At 38.4% G+C, this 16,857-nt stretch overlaps 1 protein-coding gene across 9 annotated transcripts in view; it reads right to left on the reverse strand.

Annotated features, from left to right (window-relative positions):
• The window catches only part of MAPK10 (mitogen-activated protein kinase 10), a 175,547-nt gene that overhangs the window by 73,761 nt on the left and 84,929 nt on the right, over positions 1 to 16,857 (reverse strand). For all 9 annotated transcript variants that reach the window (XM_040583226.1, XM_040583285.1, XM_040583244.1 and 6 more), the window contains one exon: positions 10,322 to 10,491. In XM_040583226.1, coding sequence (XP_040439160.1) covers positions 10,322 to 10,491 — 170 coding nt within the window. The remainder of the gene's footprint in view (positions 1 to 10,321; positions 10,492 to 16,857) is intronic.

The following is a 16,857-nucleotide window of genomic DNA, read 5'->3' on the forward strand; positions in this document are numbered from 1 at the left end:
AAGTTGTGCTAAGTATCAAAGCATCAAAGCCAGAAAAAGCCCAGTTTCCTCATTTTAACAGCAATTTACAAGACTAGGGAAATACGGACACTGAGGCAGTCTGTGCACCTGTAGAAGTTGAGTACCTAGCAGAATCAAATTGTCAGTCCCATGATAAATCTGTTATTTCTGGATCTACAAACTGAAATAGAAAACAGCTACTATCTTCCATAACCACCTCACAGTCATAATTTAAGAGACTTGCTGGCTTGCCTGACAAATGTAACAAAAGCTGTCAGTTTGGAGAAAAAGAAACATTATTTCACAACCTTTCTCGCTGCATTTCTCAACTGATTAAAAATCAAAATTCAACGAAGCACTAAAAATGTACTGTCAGCAAGTCATCATCAGCAATGTGATAATCATAAATGGGGAAAAAAACCCCATAAATAGGTTAACCCTAAAAGGCTACTCAGATTCTAGCTTCCCAAAAGCTAACCCTGCAATCTCTACAAGGGTGCTCTAAGCAGACCAAAACAGAAGATTGGTGATGCTGAAATGTCCCTTGCTGCTCTTCCAGGAGGCAAGAAAGCCAACGCTGCCACATATGTCACCTTTACCCTCCCAGCCAAAGGGCTAGTACACACCTGCCCTTACGCTGACACTAGCTCAGCCAACCCAGGCTGCTCTAACTCATTCATCAGCGCTCTCTCATCCAGCTGGGGTAATTCTTTACCTACAGTCTCTCATACTGAGGCACATCTCTGACACAGGTACGATGCTAGCAGGTAAAACTGATAGTTCGTAAAGATACAAAATGTTTTACCTGCTGTATAACAAGGCAAAATGCCTTTGTTCAACAGGAACAAAATTTAAAGTTACTTAAGTTTTCAAGTTGGCCGGTCACATCAGAAATTTCTAGATGTAGATGCTCTGACAAAATTTTAAAACAAGATTTTTCTTTGAGTTAGAAACTCAACCCTCTTCTGTGGCTCATGGTGAATTTGTGACCCCAGAGCTACAAAATTTATTTCCAGTTTGTAAATGGGCACCAACCAACAGTGTAACACCCTGAACCCAGAAAAGAATAATAGCAAAAACAAGCAAAAAATAAAAATAAAAAAAACCCTCGACGTCCTGTTTGCCACTTGCTTTCAGTACTGCCTTTGAGTCTTGCTCCTTTCTGCTTCCCTTCTTAACTGCCTCTCTGTTGCCAACTCTTGCAATTCTGGTGAATTTTCCAACCCATGCCATGCCAGATATCCCACATTGTTCACAAGCTTCACCTAGGCTTCATACACAATCTCCTGTTTCATACTGTCTTTCTATTTTGCACAACTTCATTTAGATTTTTTGGCCGTCACTGTTTTTTATGATTGTCTGAGGACAGCAGGTCTTGGGACAAGGGACAACTTTTTGCTTTCTATAAAACCCTGTGAAAATCTGTTATTATCAGAGAATAAATATTAACAATACATGCTGGCAAATAAAATTGAATTATCTGAGGTGCATTTCCTTCCAGACTGGCTCTAGTTTTTCTAATTCTGGTTCCATTGCTTCTTTGTTTTGATACCTGCCCTTTTATTTGGATGCTCTGTCCTATAGTGCTACCCCTCTGATTCCATACGGTCACAGCTATTCTCCTATCACAGAAGAATCCCATTATCTCTAGGAGGGAACAGAAATGTCTAGTGCAATTGCTCTCACATTAAACACATGGTAGTCAGCGATGCTGCTGCTAGAGTCTTCATTTCAGTGGTGACAGGATTTCAAGTGGATGAAATTAAAGGATAAGTCTGAACTCAGTTAAGGAATGGCTGAAATGCACTGAGAGTAGTTAATTCCAAACCCAGTTTCCTCTTTGAGCTGAAATTTGTCTGCAACTGAATTCCAGGCAGACAACCTGACACAGCAGGAGAAGCAAGGAGAGTCTTGAAAAAAATCTGTCTGATATGTCGTAGTATAGGTGTGAGAGAGAATAAATGTGAGAAAAGGGAGATCTGGCAGTGACCAGAAGGAAGTTTTGATGGGGGAGGAGCAGATAGGTGCCTCGTATCTGTAAAAGGAGTTATAAAATCTTACTGCCTGATAGAAAAAAGTGTAAATGAAATCAAATTTTTAATTAGCCAACACAGAAAGAGCTTAAGTTACACAAACATTAGCTACTTCTCTGCAGCCACAAAATTTACAAACATCTGATACATTTTTTTAATGGCTCTAACAGGATCATAGATGCTTATCCAGTCATGGCTATGAACAAACCTGCTCTGTATCTCGGAGCTGCACTGATCCAGCTCAAAATCCTGGGTCTCAATGCTCTTAAATGGGCCTGACACACTGTCTTATCTTTACAGTACTGTAGTTATGACCAAGTAATGTGAGTACTGTCATCAGGGTTCACAAAAACAGGTTGTGCGGAGATAGTTTCTACACCACATTAATAATTCCTCCCCCCCCCCTAAACTTCCAGAGAGAAAATTTGGAATAGATTTTGCCTGCTTAACTATTTTAGTAATGAAAATCTATACAGTTTCATTAAGAAAAAAGGAGAGTCAGAAATATAGGCAGTCTGAGTATTTTAGAGACAGGGACCACGATCTCTTTGCTAGAAGAGCATACTCTGGTATGTTTTATTACATATTGTTTGTGATTACTGGAACCAAAATCACATTTCAGATTTCTGTGTGTTAACAAAGGGAAATGAAACGTGAGAAGACAAACATGAAATGCGTGGTGACTTCCTGCCTACCAGGAATCTCTGCAGTTACGTAGAAAAAGGAAATTACAATTAAAAAAATAACTGAGAAATATTTTTTTAAAGTTATTACATGTCAAAAGCTACAACAATAATTCTTGCTCAAAAATTTTAGCTCAGGTACCCCATCATATAAAAATGGGTCTTCATCCTGCCTGAGGGGCTTTCATGCACTGCTACTGGATATACACCTTTTCTTTGCTTCTTTCCCACTTACAATAAAGATAGCAATAGTAGACAGAAGAAGTTGTAAGAATCAAAGAAAACATGGAATAGAAACTTCTTATTCTTAAAGACAATTAACTCATCTCATTTTTGAGACATGTTATGTATAGTTTGGCATATGGCAGCTATTGTCTATGATCCTAATGACAGTTTCCTGCACACCCAAGCTAAGTTCTTTGTTGCGTCATTAGCAAGAGCATCGCAAGACATTGCCTCCTCCCCTCACCCTGTATCCAAGAAAAATGTCTCTGAATATGTGTTACTATGCAAATTCTAATAACATCACTTTAAGAAACACAAATCTGACCAATTAAGATAAGCACTTTCACTCAATATTCTGGAGCTGAAATCCACAGAAATACTTAAATCTTTGCAGTTCCCACTGGGAGTGTCTCAGCACCTTTAAATTCACGTGCTGGTGATCCAGATGCCAAATACAATTGAGAAATTTCCTATCTTTCTGAAGAATTAAGGCATAGATATATTAGAACAACCAACCAGAATGTGGTGTTCCAGATGTACATCAGGTGGCGATCAATGCCTAACTGAATACATGCAATTAAATTTTTGGCATTTCAGAGCAACGACACGCTAGAAAATCCAAAGATACTACAATGTGAATGTAAATTGGTAGTTGGAGAAAAATCTTGCAATGTACAAATGAATGAATCAGGCTTGAAGTTTGCTGTGAGTTTACTTAGGGTATTTCAACATCTAAGAACTTCCCAAAGTGAAAAAAAATATCTGGCAATAGTTTAAACCAATTTCTCTCAGCAGAAAAAACAAAGTAAAAATATCTCACCAGGCGTTGCCATTGTATGAGATACTAGCACTTGGAAACATCAGAGAATTTGTTTTAAATTGACATGCTTATTTCACTAACAGTACAGTAATAGTCCACAGTACAAACTGACAGCTATTTTCTACATTACTCTCGCATGAAACACTTGTAAAACTCTAAAGGTTGTCTTCAAAACCCTCCTCAAAGGCAGTGTCTAAGCACATCAGCAAAGCACAAAACAGCACGAGAAAGAGAACACAAGCTGAACTAATGGATACAATTTGGAGAATCTTTAACAGAACAGGATAAATCTGTAGTGCCAGCTGACAATGTTAAGCATGAAATGTCTGCAAGATCCGACTGTGTACCTGAAATACAAGTCCCTGAACTCACAACATATACTCAATACCAATTCACAGGAGAGACTGGGACTGACAAAATTAATACTGCCACTCCCTTCAGGGCCACTGAAATTCTAGGCATATCTCAGTACATGGTTCACTTCATTTTTCCTCTGAATAACATGTATTCTTTGTTCTGCTCTTCTGAGGAAAATTAGTGATCTATCCTGTGGTGAGAATATCTCTGATCTTCAACAGAACGATGCCAGTTTATACAAGTGGAAATGTTGACCTCTGTCAAGGAATACAATATTTTAATTCAGTGGCACAAAGAAACCATAACAATATAGAGAAATAATAACATTGGAAATAATAACAATGAAGTAATAATAACGCTGATCTCTCAAGAACTTCAATACACCAGAGTTCAGCTAAATAATACAAATAAGATCGTACATTAACTGTAAGACGCTGAGATGTACGCTATTCTTTGTGTCTTTTCCACTGCACCATAGCAAAAGCATAGACTATTCTTCCTTGATCACTGTGGGCTCAGAATTGATTATGTTCAGAAGTCAGCACCTCTTTTCTATTGCTTTTACCATTATTCCCATTGCAATATTGCTTTAGAACCTTATACTCAGACTAGGAGTCAATTGTGCTACACAAAACCAGAACTGAAGGTTAACCAGCATACAAAAGAGCTCAAGTGTTTTTGCAAACTCAACAATCTGATCTTTTTCATCATTTACAGGCACATTCCACACAGAAGGTAGTCATACTAAATTAAAATCTATTTTTAAGTTGGTCTATTGATTGACCATGCTCATGTCTTGACAGACCACCAGCAGAGATCTAAGGGATGGAAGAGGTTTCCCTATAATAATTCTCATAGTATATATAATACACAAATCTACAGAGAATTAGAGGAAGTTTTAGCCAATTCCATCTTAACAAATCTTCCATTACCAGTATCAGGGCACAACAGGACACCTCCCTATGACAGTTCCAAGGAGAACAGCAACAAAAAAACCCTTCATACTGGAAATCTTGTAGTGGACAATACCTGTTGTATTCCTCTTCCAGCCTTTGAACACTACAGGAAGTGGTTGAGTCACCATCCCTGCAGGTATTTAAAACACATGTAGACTTGGCACTTGGGGACATGGTTTAGTGGTGGACTTGGCAGTGCTAGGTTAATGGTTGGACTCAATGATCTTAAGGATCTTTTCAAATCTAAATGATTCTATGATTCTACGATTACTTTAGGGAAAGAATCAGCATTATTCTTTCTCCACAACAAGCACCAACATCACAACATGTCAATTTGAAAGAACTCTGCACTGCTTAAGATCCAACCACCAAATTATGATTAAATCAGCAAAGGAAAACCTACAGTAACCTTAGGCAACATAGCAAGCTATCAGTTGACTTTCAGACTGTACCCGTTACAAGGAACACAAAAATACTCCGTAATCTCCTTTATATTCAAGCTCAAAGTTATCATCACATCACTAATTCCAAGAAACAAAACCCACAAGTTGCCTGATTTAGTAATTGAAGAGTATATTTATAGCATCCTCTATATCTGCAAATGAGATATCTTTCTCAATTTATAATGCTTTCACTGAAGAGCTACCAAGACTCTTCAAAACTATCCTCAAACTATCATTCCTGCTCCCATACTCTCTCCCCAAACCCCATTACTCCAAGACACAAAAGCTTCTTGCATAAACTGGATAGCGTACGGCACTTCCCTGCTAACACTCCTTGGGTCCAGCTGACACATCACTAGACCACATCCCAACATCATACAGTATGAACGCCTGTCTTCACTCTTCAGAAAATTCAGGATCTCAGCTGGAAGACATCATAAGACTCATGTATTTCATACTGACCCAGAGAAGTTTGTCTACAAAGCTAACACTTTCTCCTGAAAATGCACACAGGTATAGGCACTAACATGGTCACAAACCAGGCCAAATGTCTTCATAAGCAGCTTCTAAGATTTTAATTATTTGTATCCTCAAGCCTGTAAGCAATGTCTTCACTACTTGCCATGGAAAACTGGACTTCACCCTCGCTTCCATCATAAATTCAAAAACTATCACAATCTCTTCAAATTGCTTTTGAAATATTCCTGCACAACATCATTTTTCTAGACACAGACACAGGCAGTATCAAAAATATCACAGGCAATATAGAAAATGATAGCTTGCAAACCACAGCAGAAAACCTACAGATCAAGTGCCTTGCTTCCAGGCAAACTGAAAACACAAAGAAACACCCACTCCAACATCAGCATATTTCTGTTGATCTTATGGAACATGAGAATTTCTCTCTCTCCACCCTAATCTAAACCATCCACAGCCACAGGCTAAAAGTGACCTGTCTCTCTCTCTCTCTCTCCCCCTCACACCCCCACCCCCCCCCCCCGCCTTGTAAAATAAGGTAGCTGTCAACTCTCTTCTAACACTGCAGAGGGATATCAACTACTTCTTCTCTCAGTGTCTTAAAGTGGAATTTATCTAATTAAACTCAGAAAACTGTTTCAGCTCATTTTACCTTTGGCATTTTCAGTTTCCATCACAGACTTTAAGTTCAGCTTGTGTGGTTAAAAGCCTGAACAGTTTTTACAACTACAGCCTAGTCTAATAAACCATAAACTCTGTTTCAGCTATGTCCCATTGTCATCATGCCTATAACAACATTATAATTTGATGCAAACACACCCTATATAGTCTTTCTCACAGATGTCTTTCTTACAGTTGTATAATGTACAGTGAGCAAACAGCCTACACTTGAATTAAGAGTAGTTTTTACAGAGTGAAGAGGAACTTCCCTGCTCAGGAGATTCCAAGCAGCTTTTTCTTTCTTCCTGCTGGCAAAAATAATTTTGTGAACACAGTTAACACAAATCCCATTGAAAGCTGCAATTAATTTTGGAAGATACTGAATGCACTGTGTTACAGCCAATACCACTTTCTCACTGAGTTCATAATTATTTCACATGGGCACAATGACAATTATAACTAACACACAATATGGCTTTCTCTTTTTCACATAATTTAGAAAATTATCATTCCCTGAAGACCTTAATATCTTTAACGCTTTCATATCAAGAAAATTATTTTCTTCGATGAAATTTTCAGAATAATCAAGAGAAATCAAATCCCAACTTCTTTCATAACCACACTCCCTGCTTCCCATGCCTGCGTCTGTTCCACAACACGAATTATTTTCCACTGAAATTCTCCTGCTTACGTGGACATCTATTTATAGAATTCTATGAGAAAGATTTCAGTGTACTCTGTGGCTTTACCTAGGAACCCTGCAACACCAGCTTCTACAGCATCCTGAAAAACCTCATGTCTCTCCTCCATTTCCCTCTGCCTCTATAATTACCTCTTGGGCTGCAAACAGTTTGCCTGTCCAAGTATACCTGGCTAGGTCCTAAGGCAGCCAGCATGCTGGGCAAGTGGGATCCCACTTCCAAGTTAAGGGGGAAGCTGTTGCTAGCATGTGGAGTTTGGTCCTGAAGATAGTGCTGAAGCAGTCCTTGGCACAGGGTATCAGGTACCCGATTGGTACTGAGAGATCTGATGTTAAATTATTGAAAAATCTATTATTACATAGGCCCCTTTTTCTCGAGATGTGGGAATTACAGTTGTGTGACCAAGCACTAGACAAAACAGAAATGTCATCACCAGCTCAGCTCTTCCAACATGGGCAAAAGACAGCATGGACTCCACTCGCCAAGCTGCAAAAATTTAGACTAGTCAAGAAGCAGGTCCCTGGCGGCAACTGCTGGCAGCAGCTCAGCTCTGAAAGGGTAGTTAGCATTTACTCTATCACTCCATAAATCCAGATGTCAATAAGCACTAAAGCTGCTTCCAGTAGCTGGGTAGCCTCACTCCAGCCAGACAATAGGTAGTGTCCTTTTACCTACAATTATCTGGAAGGAAAATCCAGAAATTCCCCTTGGCAGAGGGAACAATCAGAAATCACCCATTCATCTCCTACACTCTGCTAATTCTGGCACTAAGAAACAGAATTGCATCCCAGATCTGTTCCACTTTTCGAACAAGCCATTAAGTATGAACAGAGCCACGGGATCTGAAAGAAACTAGGACCTAGGTTTTTCCCACTATTTTTGTAGAGGAAATTCTCGTGGCTATTCTTTGCAAAAGAACAAGACTAGCAGAGCAAAATACCTCCTTCACCAGAACCACCAGCGCTCTACAAATAGGCAGGTTTTCAGTGTTATCCTAGATGTAACCCTACATCCATCAAAATACTTAGTAGTTCCTAAATAGTTTAAGTTCCTAAACTATTTAAGTTTACTGTGTAAAGTTATTATTGTTACTATATAATTATCACACAAGTAGAAACTTAAACAACAGAAGATATTTTTATCAAGTATTGTCCTCCTTCAGTTAAACTACATACATTTATCTCACGATTTTTTTCATTGATTTATCACTTCACCATTGATTCTTCATGCTTTGCTCATAGTTTGTTAATTTATTTCTGCTAAATTATGCCTCATGACAGGTAGATTACAACATAACACATACTAAGCACAAATGCTCATTATCTTCTCCATCTATTATGGAATACTTCTAGATCTGTATCATCAAACCATAAAAGGCCTTTTGTGGTCTCTTCATGCTACTCAGCCACTTCAGGGGATTTGTGTTAAACTTTCACTTGAACTTACTTGTTCTCTGATTTCATTTTCTTTCCTAAGGCATTCTTAGTTTTTGCCTGTCAACTCTTAGTATGAAAGACAAATTCACAGGAAACTGTTATTGATTTTATTCAGCTTAACTTCTATGGTTTTTTGCTGCTCATAATTGATCATTACAGCAATTCAGTTGCAGAGAGGTTCAGCAAAATCTGATTTTCCTCTAAAACGAATAGAGAATAGTAAGTAGGAAGAAAAAACATCAGTTGCTACATATGGAAGTGGAAAAATAGTGCAAAATTAATATGAATCGTACTCAACACAAAGTATGTTTCTTTACCAAAGCTGACATTAAACCAACCTTTAGTCCTTTTGTGTTTAAGATATGAAATATAGTATTTGATCATTTAGATCAATCTTTGTACTTGTGTGGCCTCAAAGTACATTAAACACTGGAAGTGACAGTCTGAGACCTAAGGATGTGTTGCTAATTGTTGTTACGCTGTCAATTAATAGTGGCAATGCCAATGATCCATGGAAGCCCACTCACCCCTAGACTAAAGAAGCCTGTTGCTTTACCACTGTCTCCAAATGTAAGGTAACACACACTGCATCAAAGTCAGAAAAGTACAGTGATAAAGACAACAGATGGAATTAGAATTCATCTCTGATCAAGTTACAGATAAAAGATCATGTTAGCTACCCTAACACAGGGGTCCTCAAACTACGGCCCACGGGCCAGATATGGCCCCCCAGGGTCCTCAATCTGGCCCTGGTATTTACAGACCCCCCCGCCGGGGGTTGGGGAGGAAACCAAGCAGCCGCAGATGGCTGCCTGCCACTTCATCCGTGCGCCGGCCCCCTGGTTAAAAAGTTTGAGGACCCTTGCCCTAATACCTTGTGATTAAACAGGTAACAAATGCCTGCACAAAGACATTTAAATATAAGTCACTGAAATTTAAAAGCCATCTCTAAAAATCCAGAGGCAAAAGCCAACCAGGATATCACAGCTTTTGAACATAATAATTTTGAATTCCATAAGCCTTTTATATTATTTAGGAGTGCTATTGAATTTGTGTCTTTTGTTCCCATTATTCACATCACTGCAATGTCTCTTTTAAGAAACAAAGGAAACATTAACAGTTATCTTTATTTGAAAGGCTTCCAATCTGAATAATTGAGAATGCTATGGGATGTGACAAGTTTCTATATTGCTCTCAGTGACTTTTACTGCACAAAGACTAAAATTACAGGGTTTACTTGGGATATTATTTGCACTGCCTCTGGAAATAGTGCCACAGTTGTCAATTATGATAAAATCTTTCTCCTGCTTTCTTGCTAGTTACATTTTGCTATATGGAGAAACAAACCTAGTGCTATCATTCTCACCAGCAGCAGAATTTATTAGCTAATCACTAGGCTCCTTCTGCCTCAGGACGTCTGTTGCCTGACTTATTGTTGCAATTTTAGACAATGTCTGTGGCTAGCAAACTGTGAAGAAATGCAAAAGGCAAACCCTATTTAAAAGCATAAGAGAAACTGCTGATACTTACCAAACTATTCCCTGAGCCCCAGAGCCAATAGGTTTCAAGTTCTGGTAGCGTTTGAGAACTGTGAAGGTCGAGTCACCTACTTCCACGCTGTAGAACTGGTTGTCAACTTTGCTTTTGCTCATGTTGTAATGTTTGGCAATATATGACACATCCACTTGTTTCCCAAATCCCTGTTGTACAGAAGAAGGGAAGGGGGAAGGGAGTAGAAAAAACACAGAAACCAAGGCTGGTAAAACATCAGAATACTGATAAAACGCAGTCAGCCTAATTTTCCAATATAAATTCTTGTCATTTTAGGCTCATTGTCATAGATCTACATGAATCTTCAAATGCTCTCAAAGACTTTATCAAACTTTCTTTCACCCAGGAGTAACCATAAAAAGCCACTGATTAAAAAAAGCTAGTGAATTCTCTAGCTGAGGTTTGTGACAGTTACTCTCAGCTACTGGTCTCAGCTTGCTGTTACTGCTGCTTTATGACTACTGGCTTATGTATATCACACACTGGCTTATATCACACCAATTCTGCCTTCATTTGTATCGCAATAAATCTTTTAAAACAAGAAGATTTACATCCATGTAGAAGTGGGACAAAAGACAGGAATTAGGTTCTTCATTATTGGTCAGAGCAAATAAGTCTATCCACATGAGCACTAACTCTTTCCCTGAGCATCTGACAAAAGGCCTTGAGAACCTTTCAGCAGGAGTTGCAAAAGAAACAGAGCAGTTTATGAGACAAACTCTGACCTGACATGGGCTCAGTATCATGGACAGTATTCAGCAGCTCAGGAGATCTTCCCAAGTTCTGTGTTCCTACGTACAGAAGAGCTCCCTCGTGACCTGACAAATGCGTTAGTCCTAAGCAAAGGCTAATTTTTGTGACACAAAGACAAGTCAGTGTAAATTTTCTATGCTTGCAGGGAAACTAGCACTGCAGAGCTGTAACCTAACCCAAATTTGCAGAATTACTATGCAGAAAGTGACATTATAACCATTTTATGACTATGAGTGAGCTCAGTTCCCTGAAAACTATGGAGCAAAGCATATAGTAATTTCGGATATAAATCAGAATTTAATGTCTGCAATTTAGATTCTATACTACATGATGCTGAGCACAGCATGCAAAAGTTCAACACATTACAACAGATCTGTCCTCAAGTAGTTGACAATTCACTAATAGAAGTCAAGATTTTTCCAAATACCTTCTATAAGGAGAAGTAAAAACTGAATGTGCCTCTCTCTGCCCATGCATTTATTCTCAGTGCTCGCAAATGCAGCTTCTAAATTTTCTTATTTACTCTATTATAAATTGCTTTCTCCAAAAAATCTGAATGATAACTGTATTATGTAACTATGGACTACTAAGTTGAGTTTTGGTGGAGTAGGGAAAAACATAAAGTCAATTTGGAGAATTTTATTTTATTTTATTTTATTTTAAATTTAAAAGGACATCATTCCAGTGTTCCACAAAGCTGGTCATTAAAAATAGATAACTGACCTTGCTGAGAACTTGGATTCTCAGGTTTGCCTTAGTATGATTAATACTCTTCTTCTGTTCGTTACCTCACTGGACGGACCATTGTTGCTAGACAGTATTGGTTAATCCTAATGACCTCATTTAGAGACTTTGAAACATTTTAATAAACGTAGCTGTTCATTCAAACAGAAAATCTCATTTTAGAAGATCAATTAGAAACTTGTTAATCAGATAAAGCTTCCCCTCCCCAAATGCAGAAAGTAAGAGATTTATCAACACTGACACAGTGATAAATACGAGCTTACAGAGAGTGAAATGACTCCGAAAGAAGTTTGAATTTTTCTCATTTGTGGACAGTCTGCATCTGATTCGCACTGTGCAGCCTCAGCCTTAAAACTCCTTCCATTACATGAAGAGATACATAAATTTGGTTAGCTCAGCTATTCATACCAGACTTGGAATTGAGAGGCTTTATTCTAATAATATGCTCCTGATGGTCAGGAAATAATCACAGCTCCCTCTGGCCAGACAAACACATTTGCAGTGTGGTTTTTTTCTGATGTCATTATCAGAACAATGCAGATGATATTCAGCATTAACACCCATTACTCTGAAACCAATGTTATGTAAAGTGTCAGCACAAAAACTGCATTCGTTAATGAGCCTGACTCCCGGCCAGCTCGTCTGGAAGTACAGATAGAGTGACTTTTTTAAAGAAGCCACATGACTCTGTTAAGGCTTGAGTGAGCCACGCCTGCCGTAACTTGTTTGCATCCTCTCTCCTGAGCTACCCAACAGTTCCTCATGCAGTATGGAGCTAGGAGTGAAAAGATACTTCATCACTCTACATTTAGAATCCTATGCACATCAAAATTACTTGCTTTGAAGTTACACTGACCTTGTGAACTGCTAGCCTCAGAATACCATGCTGCCTACAGTGGAATTCCTGAGCTACTGCAGTTCCAGCAAGTGGTTATTTCAAATCCAGGAATGTCTTAAAAATCAATTAAAACAGCTCACAAGAACCACACTACTACAGTATATATATACTTAGTTATATGGACAGTTATAAGGTAGTTATATATATATATACAGTATATATAACTACCTTAGTTATATGGACAATTAATGCATGCATCTCAAAGTTGATAGAACAGCCACTTCCTAAATGAGGACAAGGAAACTGCAGTTTTGTTTCACTCTAAAACTAAGCCAAAAAAGATTGTCCCATTACCAAGGAACTTCATGCTCTTAATAGAGCATGTCAATGTTAGTTTTAGTTTCAAACTCAGATTAAGAAATTCTTCTCAAAGTCTTCAAACCTACATTGCTGATCTTAAAGAAACCTAAGCATCACATTTTTGTCTTGTTCTGTTACATTCTTGGTGGTCACTCCAACCCCTTCCAGAAGCCTTGGTGCTGGTATAGCAGTTAATATCCCCATTCCCTGCTCCCTGTATCTACACCACGTAAGGTGTTTCAGATTCAGGTTTTACTGCATAATGCTTACAAGTTCTGTACTGACAGCTTAGGTTAAAGCTTTGGTTATCTGACAGCAGAAAGGAACAGAGGGCTAGAAATTTCCAGTATACGCCCTTCTGTATACACACCTAAAATAAAGACTTCCTTCAAATTTGATTGACACCGACATCTTAAGAAACTAGGAATTCGCACTTCATTAATAATTAGCTGGGGAAAAGAAGGGTATCCACACACATAGCAATCAGGTTTACTTCTCAGAATATCATAGTAAAGATGCATAGGTCTTGTAAAGAAAACTGAATTTCACTGAGTTAATGAATTTTCGGGTAAACTTCAAACCTTGGGCAAGCTACAATACTGGGGCCCCAAAGTAATAGTAAATGCTCAGGTGTGAAACAAAAGCAAATTTCTCCATCCTTTTTCATTCAAACAAAACACATCAGTTTCTCAGACCTCTATGTCACATGAAAGATTATTCCTCAGAGACAAAGTATGCATCGGAGTGCCATTTGTTCTTGGTTTACATAAATATTTGGACAATGGAATTTCATTACTTCAACACTGACTGGAACTTAACTTTCATTTCACATGTACTAGAATGCATGCACCATTATTTTCTCTTTCCAGTTCCTAACTGAAAACTTCTAACACATAACTAATTCTCTTTCCTCCATACTGAGAAATTTAAGAGTAAGAGAAGTAAAAGTTTTCCAGACTGAAAACATAGCTATTTTGTTGGGTCACTTAAATGCACAGCCATATCTGCAATGATGTTTGCTTTAATATCCCAACAACTGGGGAGGAGGAAAGAAAATGAACTGTCAAGACAAGCTTTTGAGATGAAGGACAAAGATACTCTCACCATTATTAAATGCTTAGTCAAAATATATTTTGCTTTCAAAGAACAATTATTAAAAAAATGGTGAAATTCAATAACTTTCTGCCTCACACACAGCTACAAATTGTATCCTTCTCTTTTTTTTGTTTCACAGCATTGAGAGCAAACGAGAGGGTTAAAAGCACAACCGCAACAAAGTGATGTCATTTTCTGTATTATGAGATGAACTGTTTCCTGATATCCCATTTTATTTGTCCATTTCTTCTCCATAAAATAACTATATTTATTACATTCCACTGACAGATATCTGTTTCTGAACACCATTTCCTCTAGTATTGATGAGCCTAAAATACCACAATTTCTTACAGCTCAATATCTCATACATCTTAGCTTTTACAAATACAAACCATGCTAACAGCAATTTAAGCTAAATTACTCTCCTTTGCATTTCCAAGACAATGAGGTTGTCACAGAAGCTGCTGGCAGGCATCAGCTGAGGGGAAACTTTACCTCAATATTAGCATCCTTCCCTGTCTGCACACAGAAAGACCTACAGAAACACATCAACTTTGAAGGGTGCTATGATTCAAAGCTGCTGAAAACAACTAAATGACTCCACACGCGTGAATGCAGGTGGGGAAAAGAATTAGATGGAAGACTGAAAGGCTAGCTTCTAATTTGTAGTTGGCACAGGACCCAAAGATGAGCAGGATGCACAAGAGAGGGTGTTCAGAGCTAGAATCACAATGGCTCCCCAGGGCCCCCTTGTCTCCACCCCATCTCAGACAAAGAGACAGCCATGGAGAACAGCACGTTTCAGAGGTGGATGCCCTCGAATCTCTCAGGATCCAAAAGGATAGTATCTTAAAGCTACAATTTGACCTTAAAAGACAGATGATGAGACTATACAAACTGGAATTCTGAAGCATGGTAAAATCCTCAGAGTCTTCTTGCCAGCTCCAAAAATGTACATACAGGCGAGCCCTGCTCACCTGTGTGCATCTGCTAAGTCAACAACACTATTAATTTAATGGCTATCCTCCCACTTGCACAGCTGTGATTTTCTCAGAAGATTCATGTGCCAGAATTCTGAGATGAATAGACATTTACTGAACCCTTTGCTCTGGATTTAATGGTCAGGGGGTTTTCTGTGTAAATTTGGATGGCCGCAGAAGCCACAATTTGAGAAATACAAAGTATCTTTGCATAGAAATGCCAAGAAAATTATTTTTCTTTATGTATTAAGTATATGCCACATTTATGGCAGAAATATTATCTATTTTTCTCACCATAAAGCTAGACTGCTCAGTAATTCTGGCTCTCCCCAAACTCAAAAGTCCACAGATAGTGATCAAATCTCCTATGAAAACAAGGTTTTTCATCTTGTGTGTGTTTGGGTGTAGTTTTACAGATTTTTCTCTTATCAGCCACATCACACCATAGTTCCCATTTCTTCCACCTCATTCCCATTTTCTAAGGATTGTATTAGTCACTCAGGCTTCCTGATTTTAGTCTGTTTTGAGTGGGATTTTTTAATTTCTCTGCCTTCTTTTAATCTCTCTCCAGCAGTCTTGTCCTAGCCCCCCCAATGCAATCTACCCTCCTTTATGAAGTCAGTCTTTCAAGTAGCCAACTGACCCTGGCAAACTACTCAACCTTGATCGATTAATCATTGATCTTTTTACTATATTTGGGTTTTTTCACTCTATTTTAAAACATCGTATTAAAACATCTTATCAGATGTAGTACAATATTCACAAGTGCTGTTCGGGGTTGGTTTTTTGTTTGTTTGTTGTTTAAACACACTGTCCTTGTTTAACCTTTTCTAACAGATAGCAAAACCCCAACAGCTTCAGAACTGGCTGTTACCTAGTTCTGATTACAGAAGAAGTAGCAGGACTGCCTTCTGTGTCCTTTTCGTCAATATCTACTCAAAACACAAAGCAAACCACTATTTACATATTCTTCACTTGTCCTCCACATGTTCACTGAGCTTTAACTAATTTAAATTGCTTCTTTCTTACAGGCACATTTTTGTAGTTCACTTGTAACTGTGGTATCATGTGTTGCTCAGAAGTCACTGTGACCCAAAGGTGACTGCTTCATTCCAGGCCAGACTTCTAAGAAGTGAGCAATATGTGAGTATCCACACAACAAAACAACTAGTTCCAAATGATTCCTCATTCCCCCGATGCCTGAAGAACTCAACACTGACACAGGGGTAACATCCAACCCTGGTCATTGTACCAAAGAAGGAAAGGATAAGACGACTGATCAAGGAACACTGACAGAAAAAGATCCCTTGAGAGTGAGGTTTCTTTATGGACAGTACTTAGTCAGTGACCCAAATGGAAAATGTAGCCAAAAATACAGGAGAGAAAGATTTAAGAGTAAGTGAGAAAGCTACGGTAAAGATGTTCAGAAAAATCTCACCCAGGCATAGCTCCAGAGATTGGAAGCTAGCAAAGGCACACTGTGGAACTGTGTCCAAACCAGGAAAACAATGGCAGCAGCCACATCTAACTCACAGGGCAAATGAGAAGAGTGGAAATATTGCAGTTTCTATTGATCAGTTTGTTCTGAGGCCCTAGATCTGAAAAAGAAACAGTAACGTGGGAAGAAGCAAGATACAATTAAGATTAGGAAAGAGATACGGGATTCACTAGAAGTTGGCCAAAACATCACAACACTAAGGAATGAAAAGTACAATTTATCAACAGTAGTGAAGGGAACATAAAAG

The sequence above is a fragment of the Falco naumanni genome, chromosome 1 (assembly GCF_017639655.2).
Source record: "Falco naumanni isolate bFalNau1 chromosome 1, bFalNau1.pat, whole genome shotgun sequence".
Taxonomy (NCBI): Eukaryota; Metazoa; Chordata; class Aves; order Falconiformes; family Falconidae; genus Falco; species Falco naumanni.